At 42.5% G+C, this 14121-nt stretch overlaps 1 protein-coding gene across 1 annotated transcript in view; it reads right to left on the reverse strand.

Moving 5' to 3' along the window:
- PCSK6 (proprotein convertase subtilisin/kexin type 6) overlaps positions 1-14121 on the reverse strand; it is a 390964-nt gene that overhangs the window by 21435 nt on the left and 355408 nt on the right. Inside the window, exon 18 of the mRNA XM_075346016.1 lies at positions 8560-8663. Within this exon, the coding sequence (XP_075202131.1) occupies positions 8560-8663 (104 nt within the window). The remainder of the gene's footprint in view (positions 1-8559; positions 8664-14121) is intronic.

Below are 14121 nucleotides of genomic sequence, written 5' to 3' on the forward strand. Positions count from 1 at the left end.
CTTTTATTTTATTCTTCTCCTACTGAAGTTGCAGAATGAGATTACTTTTTTTTTTACGTTTTTTTTGTAAGTTTATTCTACAAGGAATTTAATAAAGTATATTGAAAAATTGTAACACATTGTGTGTGTTTGTGTATATATTATATATATCTAATATATAAAGCTCAGTTTATGTATGTGTATCTGTTTGTATGTATATATATATATATATATATATATATATATATATACAATGTGTGTATGTATGTATGTATGTATGTATGTATGTATGTGTGTGAGTGTATATATGTATGTGTGTGAGTGTATATATGTATGTGTGTGAGTGTATATATGTGTGTGTGTGAGTGTATATATGTGTGTGTGTGAGTGTATATATGTGTGTGTGTGAGTGTATATATGTGTGTGTGTGTGTGTGTGTGTGTGTGTGTGTGTGTGTGTGTGTGTGTGTGTGTGTGTGTGTGTGTGTGTGTGTGTGTGTGTGTGCTAAAGGAATTTGCACCGTCGCATGTACAATCACAAAATTTTGCACAGACACCCTACGTGACTCAGGGAATGTCATACACTGTTTTGATGGGAAAATTTAACCCCGCGCTTTACGGTTACTCTCCAAAATCCTGCCTGCATTAAATTGAATAGAGGTGTGAGCTACAGGTTATTAATAGGAGCTGTCAGTGGTTGCTGGAACAAAATAAATTGTTCGTATTAGAAGCTTATGTGTGAGGTAATAGGATGTCGGTGGGGAGACTGGCAAAGAGACAGCCGGGGCAAAGAGACAGACAAAGACAGATGGTGAAAGAGAGACACAGACACACACAGAGACCGAGATAGAGAAAGACAGACACAGATGGAGACAGATAGACTGATACAATTACAGACAGAGATAGAAACAGCTATACAGACAGAAAAAGACACAGACAGAGAGACAGACAAGGCAGTGACACACAGACAGAGACTGGGAGAGAGACAGACAGTTACTATCCCGGGCAACGCCCGGGTACTACAGCTAGTATGTGTGTGTGTGTATGTGTGTATGTGTAAGAGACAGACAGACGGGCCGGGCAAAGAGACAGACAGACGGGCCGGGCAAAGAGACAGACAGACGGGCCGGGCAAAGAGACAGACAGACGGGCCGGGCAAAGAGACAGACAGACGGGCCGGGCAAAGAGACAGACAGACGGGCCGGGCAAAGAGACAGACAGACGGGCCGGGCAAAGAGACAGACAGACGGGCCGGGCAAAGAGACAGACAGACGGGCCGGGCAAAGAGACAGACAGACGGGCCGGGCAAAGAGACAGACAGACGGGCCGGGCAAAGGGACAGACAGACGGGCCGGGCAAAGAGACAGACAGACGGGCCGGGCAAAGAGACAGACAGACGGGCCGGGCAAAGAGACAGACAGACGGGCCGGGCAAAGAGACAGACAGACGGGCCGGGCAAAGAGACAGACAGACGGGCCGGGCAAAGAGACAGACAGACGGGCCGGGCAAAGAGACAGACAGACGGGCCGGGCAAAGAGACAGACAGACGGGCCGGGCAAAGAGACAGACAGACGGGCCGGGCAAAGAGACAGACAGACGGGCCGGGCAAAGAGACAGACAGACGGGCCGGGCAAAGAGACAGACAGACGGGCCGGGCAAAGAGACAGACAGACGGGCCGGGCAAAGAGACAGACAGACGGGCCGGGCAAAGAGACAGACAGACGGGCCGGGCAAAGAGACAGACAGACGGGCCGGGCAAAGAGACAGACAGACGGGCCGGGCAAAGAGACAGACAGACGGGCCGGGCAAAGAGACAGATATATATATATATAATGAATTCATTATATTATATTCATAGTTTTCATGCCTTCAATGTGAATCTACAATTTTCAAAGTCATGAAAAGAAAGAAAACTCTATGAATGAGAAGGTGTGTCCAAACATTTGGCCTATACTGTATTATATATAGATATAATATATATAATATATATATATCATTATAATATATATAAATATATATATAATAAATATATATATAATAAAATAAATATATACTGGCGTATAAGACGACTTTTTACCCCCTTAAAATAATGGCTACAGTGGGGGGTCGTCTTATACGCCGGATATACGGGGGGGGTGTGTGTGTGTGTATATATATATATGTACACTGCAGCGTCCAGGGGAGGTGGGGGCAGCAGCTCTGGAGCACAGGGGAACGCTGCGGGCTGCAGCCTTTGATCTCCTGCACCCGCTCATATAATATGCACAGCCGCTGTCCATCTCCAATGGTGCTGAAATCGCACGCAGTGAGGGGCTGGGGAGCGGTGCATATTATATGAGCCTGCGTCCCAGTGTGATCGCACATGCCCCCCCTGTGTTAGATTTTGCCCCCAGGCTGCTGCTCATTCTAAAATAAAAAAGCTTTACTTACCCCTGCAGCGTTTCTCCCCGTGTCCCTGCTTCCACTGTGATCAGGCAGGCAGAGAGCTCAGCCTGCTGTGCCGATCACATGACCGCACTGAGAACCAGGAAGTGGAAGAACAGAAGCACGGAGCCAGACAGGAGGGAGCTCAGCGCTGGAGGAGATAAGGAAAGAGGGTTTTATTTTACTTTGGGCAGCAGCCTAGGGGCCATATCTGACACAGGGGGACTTGTGCGATCTATATAGGAGCCATGGGCAGCACTATGGGGGCGATATCTGACACAGGGGGACTTGTGCGATCTATATAGGGGCCATGGGCAGCACTATGGGGGCGATATCTAACACAGGGGGACTTGTGCGATCTATAGGGACCATGGGCAGCACTATGGGGGAGATATCTAACACAGGGGGACTTGTGCGATCTATACGGACCATGGGCAGCACTATGGGGGAGATATCTAACACAGGGGGACTTGTGCGATCTATATAGGAGCCATGGGCAGCACTATGGGGGCGATATCTAACACAGGGGGACTTGTGCGATCTATAGGGGCCATGGGCAGCACTATGGGAGCGATATCTAACACAGGGGGACTTGTGCGATCTATAGGGACCATGGGCAGCACTATGGGGGAGATATCTAACACAGGGGGACTTGTGCGATCTATAGGGACCATGGGCAGCACTATGGGGGCGATATCTAACACAGGGGGACTTGTGCGATCTATATAGGAGCCATGGGCAGCACTATGGGGGCGATATCTAACACAGGGGGACTTGTGCGATCTATAGGGGCCATGGGCAGCACTATGGGAGCGATATCTAACACAGGGGGACTTGTGCGATCTATAAGGGCCATGGGCAGCAGCATGGGGGCGTTATCTAACACGGGAACGTGTGCAATCCATAGGGGACCATAGGCAGCACAGGGGAACGTGTGCCATCACAAGGGGGCTATATTCAATATAAGGGGGCCATATCCAGATTAAGGGGGCTAATTTTAGGATGGGGGGCTATGAGGGACATATACCCTATATGATTTGTTAGAGGGACACTGGCATTATAAGATGGACCCCATTTAACATTAAAAAAAAATAAATTCTCTTTTCCTTCACCAAATTTGGGGGTGCGTCTTATAATCAGGTGCGTCTTATAAAGCGAAAAATACGGTATATATCATACAGCAGGGGTCGGGAACCTATGGCTCGCGAGCCAGATATGGCTCTTTTGATGGCCGTATCTGGCTCGCAGACAGGGCTCCTACCTGTCTATGGGCAAATGCCGGGGCCCTGGAGAGCCGGGGGGGCCCACTCGGCCTCGTCAGTTCTCCTGTCCCTTGGCCGGGGCCCACTCGCCTTTATAGTTCTGCTGCCCCCGGCCGAGTTCCGGGGACCGCAGTCCTCGGCAGCAATCTGCGGCGCCGTCACTTTAAGGCGCGCAGACATCCTGTTTTGAATTTCATCTGTGGGCGGAGCTACCGCCTTCTCAGTCCCACAGATGAAGGAGGCGAGCTTCTGTCCGGCGCTGTGTGGGCCCCCTCTCCACCGTGACCTAATCGGGTAAATGCCCTCCCCGCCTCCCCATTATGGGCCCCGGTGAGCTGCTTCTGACCCCCCAGATGTATGCCCTGCCAATCCCCCCCCCCGCCGATGCCGCAGGTGCTGTACCCGCCGAGCCGCGGGTGCAGGCCCCACAGAGCAGCAGAGTTGTGTGTATTTGTCTGTATGTAGCAGAGTTGTATGTGTTTGTCTGTATGTAGCAGAGTTGTATGTGTTTGTCTGTATGTAGCAGAGTTGAATGTGTTTGTCTGTATGTAGCAGAGTTGTATGTGTTTGTCTGTATGTAGCAGAGTTGTATGTGTTTGTCTGTATGTAGCAGAGTTGTGTGTGTTTGTCTGTATGTAGCAGGGTTGTATGTGTTTGTCTGTATGTAGCAGAGTTGTGTGTGTTTGTATGTAGCAGAGTTGTATGTGTTTGTCTGTATGTAGCAGAGTTGTATGTGTTTGTCTGTATGTAGCAGAGTTGTGTGTGTTTGTATGTAGCAGAGTTGTATGTGTTTGTATGTAGCAGAGTTGTATGTGTTTGTCTGTATGTAGCAGAGTTGTGTGTGTTTGTATGTAGAAGAGTTGTGTGTGTTTGTCTGTATGTAGCAGAGTTGTATGGGTTTGTCTGTATGTAGCAGAGTTGTGTGTGTTTGTCTGTATGTAGCAGAGTTGTGTGTGTTTGTATGTAGCAGAGTTGTGTGTGTCTGTTTGTAGCAGAGTGTAGTACCATTGTTTCAGTCCAGTTGTGGCTTTATACAGCAGGGAGGAGCATTCCTTGCTGTACTAAGTGAACATTGGAGCGATTGATCTGTCAATGGCCCTTTAAAAACATATTGTACGGCTCTTGCGGAATTAAAATTAACATGTTGCAATCAAAGCAGACTTTTTTTCATTTGGGAGCGGGGTAGTCTTATACAGTGAGTATATCCCAAATTCTATATTTTTAGGGCAGAAGTTGGGGGTCGTCTTATACGCCGGCATATACGGTATATATATATAATAAATATATATATATATAATAAATATAAAAAAAAATATATATATATATATATGGATGGGTGACCTTAGGGAGATCAACATCCAGCACCACGGAGCACCATCACGTGTTTTCTCAACGCAGTTATTCTAGAGCAATGCCCCCTGGGAAATATGCAAAACAAGGAAGCCGCAGAGACACCATCGCATGTTTCTCAATGCTGGCAGGAAACTAGCCAGGTCTTTCACCGGGAAGGAAAAACCACAGGAAGGGCAGTCTCCAGTCAAGGAAACCACCTAGGCCAAAACATGGTATCCATCCAAAGACAGCTGTTTCGGGGTATTTGCCCCTAATCAGTGTGGAGTAGGAAACTGGCTAGTGGGAGCAATGCCTAGTAGCCAGTTTCCTACTCCACACTGATGAGGGGCAAATACCCCGAAACAGCTGTCTTTGGATGGATACCATATTTTGGCAAATTGACAGCTGCCAGATGTGAACAAGGAGGACTTAAAGAATGAGAGCGATGGCGCCAAAGAGTATATACCGTACAGTTGCTAAGGTGGGGCCCTGACATGGGATACTCACCACACTCGGGGATATGAACACACACACAAAATGTGCCACACACTATCACGTGCTTGAACACATATACCACCCTCAGCACACATCTCACCACACATACACCAACCTCGCCACATAATCGCCCTAAAACACACCCAAGTCTGGTATTATCCTTCAAAAATAAAAATCTGATTAATAAGCAGCCAAACTACAAGAACAACAAATGTACCATATAGGAAATACGGCAGCTGTCAGAGTCACATGACCTGTCTATATGTGTATGTGTGAGCTAATATATACTGTCAGGGGGAGGGCTTTCTGTTGCCTGGAGATTTATCAGGCTGCCAATAGCAACCAATCACAGCTTAGCTTCTATTTTGCTACAGTTAATTTATCTGAGCTCTGATTGGTTAATATAGGCAACAATTTAATAATTACATTTCTATCTGTTTTGTGTTTTTTGTGTGCAGAATACATTTTTGTTAATACATTCTATCTTGTTAACAGCAGTTAGTACCCGGGCGTTGTAACTGTCTCTGTCATGAAAATAAAGAAAACTCTTTGAATGAGGTGGTGTGTCCAAACTTTTGGTCTGTACTGTATATAGAAAGTATTCAGACCCCTTTTAAATTTTTCACTGTTTCATTGCAGTCATTTGGTAAATTCAAAGTTGTTTTTCTCAATGTACACTCTGCACCCCATCTTGACAGTAAAAAAACAAATGTAGAAATTTTGGCCAATTTTTTAAGGACGTAAAACTGAAATATCACATGGTCATAAGTATTCAGACCCTTTGCTCAGACACTCTTATTTAAGTGACATGCTGTCCATTTACTTCTGATCCTCCTTGAGATAGTTCTACTCCTTCATTGGAGTTCAATTGTGTTTAATTAAATTGATAGGACTTTGTTTGGAAAGGCACACACCTCTATATAAGACCTCACAGCTCACAGTGCATGTCACACCAAATGAGGTCCAAAGAAACTGCCCAAGGAGCTCAGAGACAGAATTGTGGCAAGGCACAGATCTGACCAAGATTACAAAAGAATTTCTGCAGTACTCAATGTTTCTAAGAGCACAGCAGCCTCCATAATCCTTAAATGGAAGACGTTTGGGGCCACCAGAACTCTTCCTAGACCTGGCCGTCCAGCCAAACTAAGCAATTATGGGAAAAGAGCCTTGGTGAGAAAGGTAAATAAGAACCCAAAGATCACTGTGGCTGAGCATCAGAGATGCAGTAGGGAGAGGGGAGAAAGTTCCACAAAGTCAACTATCACTGCAGCCCTCCAACAGTCGGGCCTTTATGGAAGATTGGCCTGATGGAAGCCTCTCCTCAGTGCAAGACATATGACAGCCCACAGAGTTTGCAAAAAAACACATGAAGGACTCTCATACTATGAGAAATAAGATTTTCTGGTCTGATGAGACGAAAATAGAACTCTTTGGTGATAATTCTAAGTGGTATGTGTGGAGAAAACCAGGCAATGCTCATCACCTGTTTAATACAATCCCAACAGTGAAACATGGTGGTGGCAGCATCATGCTATGGAGGTGGTTTTCAGCTGCAGGGACAGGACGACTGGTGGCAATTAAAAGAAAGATGAATGCGGCCAAGAACATAGATATCCTGGAAGAAAACCTCTTCCAGAGTGCTCTGGACCTCAGACCTGGCCGAAGGTTCACCTTCCAACAAGACAATGACCCTAAGCACACCGCTAAAATAATGGAGTGGCTTCAGAACAACTCTGTGACCATTCTTGACTGGCCCAGCCAGAGCCCTGACCCAAACCGAACGGAGCATCTCTGGAGAGATCTGAAAATGGCTGTCCACCAACTTTCACCATCCAACCTGACGGGACTGGAGAGGATCTGCAAATAAGAATGGAAAAGGATCCCCAAATCCAGGTGTGAAAAACTTGTTGCATCATTCCCAAGAAGACGCATGACTGTACTAGCTCAAAGAGATGCTTCTACTCAATACTGAGCAAAGGGTCTAAATACTTATAACCATGTGAGATTTCAGTTTTTCTTATTTAAAAAATATTGGAAAGATGTATACAGTTCTGTTTTTTTTTCGTGTCAAGATGGGGTGCAGAGTGTGTACATTGATGAAAAAAAATAACTTTTTTTGCACTTACCAAATGGCTGCTATGAAACAAAGAATGAAAAAGGGTCTTAATATTTTCAGTACACACTTCATATACACACACACACACACATATATACACACACACACATAATATATATATATATATATATATATATATATATATATATATATATATATATATATACACACACACACACACACATACACAAATTAAAAATATAACAAAGCTGTAAATAATAAGTTGCATGAAACTGCGTTATGGACAACGCGTTTCGGTGGTATAAACCGCCTTCTTCACGGTCCAAGCAAAAAGAGTCCTGCAACATACAGCTTTGTTATATTTTTAATTTTCTACCAATAAATCCATAGTTTTATGCCAACCAGACCTCTTGATATTTGATGGATCCCTTTTCCTTTTCCACATTGTTCAAGATCTACTCCCCGGTCTGGATCCATGCAATATTCAGGATAACAGGAGGAATTATTCATACACAGTTGTCATGGGTGAGCTGGCCTATATCCTCATTGCCTCTCTATATACACACACACATAAAAAATAAATTATATATATATATATATATATATATATTTTTATTTATTTATATTCTGCTATATGTTATATATAGCAGACTAGCCACATGTTGTATTACCATTAAAAGTACTGGAAAGATCACGCTTCATAACATGAGTAAAGGTGGTGCTTATATAGCAGCAGGAACTGATGACAACTTTCCTAACACTTTGTGAAAAGTCTACACGCTGACATTGCCTGCAAAAAATAAAAAATCGGAGCAATTCAAAGCATATGTTCTGCTTTTACGAGTCACTCTTCCAGAAAGTTGAAGTGTGAATTCCCAATTGGGCAAATTAATATTCCGCAACATAATCTGTCAGATTTATGACTGCACAGCAGAAAAAAAAAAACTGTACAAAAAAACCAACATTTAGCCCAGAGGATAAGATATCTTACCAACACACGACTGGCATGTAGCGTGGCACCTGTCACATTTCATCAGAGCCATATTATAGAAGGTCCCGTGGTCACACTCAGGCGTGCACATTGATCCTGAAAGGCTGAAGAGAAAGAATTGCTAAAATAATGTTCACAAAATGTCTCTTTTGTAAAAATTACTAATGAGGTGAAACAAGTGTAGTTTTCTATACAAAATATAAGTATTAATAAAAGCAATACTCTAATTGTAAATTACTGGCTCATAGGACAGATCTCAGGCTATGTTCACATGGGGTATTTTTTAACACGGTTTTTAACTTGGTTTCATGCAGATTCATGTTAATAAATGCTGCCTTCACGGTCCCAGCAAAGTCTAGGAGATTCCTAAAATCACACACACACACATATACACACACATATACACACACACACATACACACACACACACACACACACACACACACATACACACACACACACACACACATACACACACATACACACACACACTTTTCTCCTGACTTGTCAACCATCTTGGTTTTTGCTACATTTTTGAAAGAATGAGCATGTCAATTCTTTCCACAATTTTTGCTTCGGTTTTGCCACGATTTTACAGCAGTTTTTCACCCATACAAATCAATGAGGAAGTGCGGCAAAACTGAGGAAAACCGCAGCAAAACCGCAGATTATGTCCTGCCAAAAGATGGTTTTGCTACAGAAAAAAACATGAGCAAAAACATCGTGTGAACATAGCCTTAACGTTCAGTGACATGGTTAGTGTAGAGCACCAGGTACATGGGCCCGGTGTCTTTTGTTTTGATTACTCAACAATGATAGACCTGGTATATTCAGAGTCTTTCAACATAAAAACTTCACGTTACATGGGGGTTATACTCCCATTCTATTGTGTTGCAGGAGGTCCTCAGCGCCTCTTGTCCATAGACTGTTCACAAACTTCAAGCTTCTTTATTCTTAAACGGGTTGTCCACTACAAGGACAACCCTTTCTGAGTCCACATGTTTACCCCAGGTAAAGAAAAAAAATGCCTATACTCACCTCCTGTACTGGCGTAGTTCTTGTTCCCAAGGTTGAAGTGATGTCGTGACATCACACGAACCCCGCATGCAATCAACACCGGCTTCTGTCTTCCCACCTGCAAACCAAACAAGCAATCAACAGGAAGTGAGCGCAGCCGCAGCACTCACTTCCTGTTGATTACTCATTTGATCCAAAGATGAGGTAACCATATTGATTGGACACGGGGTCATATGATGTGACATCACATGAGCCACAATGCTGCTGGAATGGCGCCGATATGGGAGGCTTTTTATTTTACCTGGGGGAAATATGTGAAATCAAATTCATATGAACAGCTTAACCATATCTCCAATTATTATTCCTCTACGCATTTCAGATGACAGGCATCCTTAATCATGATTAAGGATGTCTCATCTGAAACGCATTGAAGAATAACAATTGGAGATATGGTGTAAGTTTTGTTCTTGATACTTCCTGGTATTTGGGTTTGGATAAACTGATACAAATCATGTGTGGTTTTTTTACATGAGGATTTAATGGGATTATATGGTGAAAATCCACACTTAAAACATATCAGCATATCAAGAAAAATTGACAAATTTGAAACGTGCACCACAGGAGAATGTACACTGCGAAAAAAAAAAAAAAAAAAGCACAGTGGACATGAAATTTCTCAATCCAATCCACTTTACGGCCTAAAACACACATCCGCATAAAAAACGTACGCGTGACATTCAGTTTTTTGGGTCCGTGTTGCGTTTTTTAGGGGCGTTTGTCCCGTACGTATGACATCCGTGTGATGGCGTATGCTAGCCGTGTGTGCGTGTGGAATGGCTTTGTATGCGTACGTGTAATGTCCGTGTGAAATGTTCCATGTGTGATGCACAATGTCGTTGATACATGTCGGCTGACAGCAGACAGTTGCGTGATGAGAATGAACTCGGGTGAACTTCACCCGACTTCATTGTCATATGGCAGCTCTTTCTGGGTGTCGCGTACTGATTAGCGGTCACCCGTGAAGGACTCACCGGTGACCGCTAATCCCCTGAGTGACTGAAGTGAGCAGCGCGATTAGCGCTGCTGTCACTCAGGCTACCCTCGGCCAGCTGGAGTCCTCCCCCCGAGTGTTTTTTTCTGCAGCGAAACCTGCCCCTTCTTGGCAGTAAAAAAAATAAATAAAAAAATGATGTGTTTTTGGTTATTTTGTCTATAGTACATGTTTAAATAAAGTTTAATTCACCAAAAACAAGAAAAACTGCAGCTGTATTTTTCACACATTGCTTTCTACTGTGGAAAAAAAGCAGTAAAAACACTGAAAAAATTGACATGCTGTTTTTTTTTTTAAAAAACACAGCAGTTTTCCATTTCAGTAAGAAAAAAAAGCAAATGTGTATGTGCAGGAGATCTCTGGAATCTCATCGGTTTTGCTGGTACCGTAAAAAGCAGCTTTTTATTTGCATCTATTTGCATAAAACCAATAGCAAAAACATACAAAAAAAAAAGCCAAAATATTTAGCAGTCACAAAATTACATTTCGGAATTACGAATACACCAGCCCTTTGGGATGTCTTAGCAGGTCTCCTTGAGCAGGGCAGGAGCAGGTATATCAGGTCTCAACATTGTCTTAGGAATCTGACAGTATAATAATTACAACCCAGGACATTTTGGGTTGTAATTTTCCAAATTGCTCAAGTTCAACATTTATTACTTCAAAATTAAAACCTATACCTATATAAGACTAGTTTTGAAATTTCATAAACAGCTGCACACAGCCTGAAAAACATTCCAGCCACTAAATGACGTAGAGCTGTGCGTATTTCCCCAAAAACGTGATATACACAGTGCACTGAATAAACTCTTTAAAGGGGGTATGTGTGTCATTAGAAAATAATCTAAATAAGATTAAAAATGTATTAAAAAAATGGAAAATTATTTTTCTTTTTAGATTTCAGTTATATATAATGCCAAGGAAAAATAGCAGCATACTCCTAATCAGGGGGTGCAATACTTATACAAGCAACCAGACTAAAAGCCTACAAATAGATTGGAAGCGGCATTCCAATGCAAATGAGTGGACTTTATGCTAACAGATACATGTAACGTTTCAGCTCCTCATCTGAACCCTTTGAGCTGAAACAATGCATGTGTGTGTACATAAAAGGCCACGTACAGTATATACACACACACACACACACACACCTCACAAAAATGTTAGGGATATTTGGCTTTCAGATGACATTTCAGGGTGACCCTAAAACGCATTCTAACCTTTTCAGGTGAACAGCTTCTTGAGTGACAGTTGCACTGGAGCAGATCATATATTCATAGTTATCCCCTCCACCTGATAGAATTAGCATAAGCATTATACAAATGACTGACTTTGTCTAGCAGGACCTGTGGTGAGGTCATACCCATGTGACCAGAAGGGGCAGGGCCTCAGCCGCCAAAGCTGATACCAGGTCACATGGGTATGACCTCACCACAGGTCCTGCTAGACAAAGTGAGTCATTTGTATAATGCTTATGCTAATTCTAACAGGGAGAGGGGATAACTATGAATATATGATCTGCTCCACTGCAACTGTCACTCAAGAAACTGCTCATTTTACAAACTTTACTTTCTTGGATTTCAAAACCTATACATCCGAGCTGCCCACTACAGGTATGTATAGAATCAGCCTGATAGTACCAGTATAGGACTGGCTTTAGCTTATATGCGAAAATCCTGGTGATTGGTTCCCTTTAATGTGACCTTCTCTAAACTTTTGAATGCACATGTCCAACTGTTTAATGTATTTGTTTTTTGCACAACTTGCAACAAGGCGCTTAATAGCAAAATTCACAACAGGTTTTTGATCCATGAATCACCATGATTAACCCCCGATTCCCCATAAGAGGTTGGGGGAGTTTGGGGGAATTGGATTTATATGATAAGTTAAAATCAGTAGTTACAATAAAACTCAGTAAGTGCAATAAAATAAAATAAATTCAAATTATAAAATAACTACATAAATGGATAAATAATAATTCATACTTCCTTTCAAGGGGCAAATTCCTAATGGTAAATACCCGTTCTATTTTGTCCCCTGATTATCACTGGATCCATGAGGGGAACAAAGATTACAGCGGATCTGATCATCAATATGATGAATTCTGGAATACAAAAACAAAAAAAAAAACAACCAACTTAGTATTCCAGAATTCTTCGTATTGATGATCAGATCCGCTGTAATCTTTGTTCCCCTTATGGATTCAATGATAATCAGGGGGCAAAATAGAATCGGTATTTACTTTTAGGAATTTGCCCCTTGAAAGGAATTATGAATTATTATTTATCCATTTATTTAGTTATTGCTGTATTTGAAATTTATTTTATTGCACTGAGTTTTATTGTAAAATACTGATTTTAACTTATCATATAAATCCAATTCCCCCATACTCCCCCATCCTCTTATGGGGAATCGGGGGTTAATCATGGGAAGGGTTAATTAACTAAGAATCAGCTCCTAGGGGTGGATTTATCTGTGCATTACAAGTGTGTGTATATATATCCCCACATTTTATCTTTGTTTTAGGCTACCTGAGGGAGGGGGAGGATGACATGCCCCCGAAACGCGTTGTGGCTTATTAATAAATGACCTTTAACAGAAATTCAATCAATCTCCTCTTTGAGCAGCGCTACCCATTATCGTGACTTTTTTCTTTGAACAAATGGACCGGGAATTTTTCACGGTCATGCTTCTCTCTGTTGTCAAACATTTGGGGACCCACTTTGCAGATAGCTTCCTGAGGTCCAAATGTTCATAGATATTGACACATACACGTTCACGGGAAATCCCCATGATGTCTGCTATTGCTTTAGCTGAAATTCATAGATTCTCCAGTATGAGGTTGTGCACAGCATTGACGATCTCCAGAACCACTCTTGGTCGTCCAGGACGTTCCTCATCATTGGTGCTGAAGTGGCCTGTTTTAAATTTGGCAACCCAGTTCTTAACTGTGGAATATGAAGGGCATTGATCCCCCAATGTCTGCTTCATATCACCATGAATATCCTTCATGGAATTTCTCTGCAGAAACAAGAATGTTATCACTCCTCTACTCTCAATTGCTGTGAATATTGCATTAGACTCTGCCATTTTGTTTTCTCGCGTGCGTAAAACACTTGCCATAAGCAACAAACACAAAATTTTGAAAACATATTTGCCACATATGGCTTTTATGTGATATACCTACAGTGAGGCTACGCTCACTAAATGTATTGGGGGACACTCACTTTATTGCTAAACTTAGGCACACAGGAACACTTTTCCATTTAAAAGTCCAGTTGGTTTATTTAATGCCTCATAAGCCACACTTGCAACTTAAACACAAAAGCCTCTTCCGGCTTAAAGGAACAGACTGCATTACGGTCCATTTAACTAAGGTATCACACACATCGATTTGGATACAGTCCCTCATATTAGCACATTAGTAACTGAGGCGGTCAGTATACACACACGACTTTCAAGGCTGTTTCCTTCTGCAAAGGTTTCCATCAGCT

This window comes from Anomaloglossus baeobatrachus, chromosome 4, assembly GCF_048569485.1.
Source record: "Anomaloglossus baeobatrachus isolate aAnoBae1 chromosome 4, aAnoBae1.hap1, whole genome shotgun sequence".
NCBI classification, from domain to species: Eukaryota; Metazoa; Chordata; class Amphibia; order Anura; family Aromobatidae; genus Anomaloglossus; species Anomaloglossus baeobatrachus.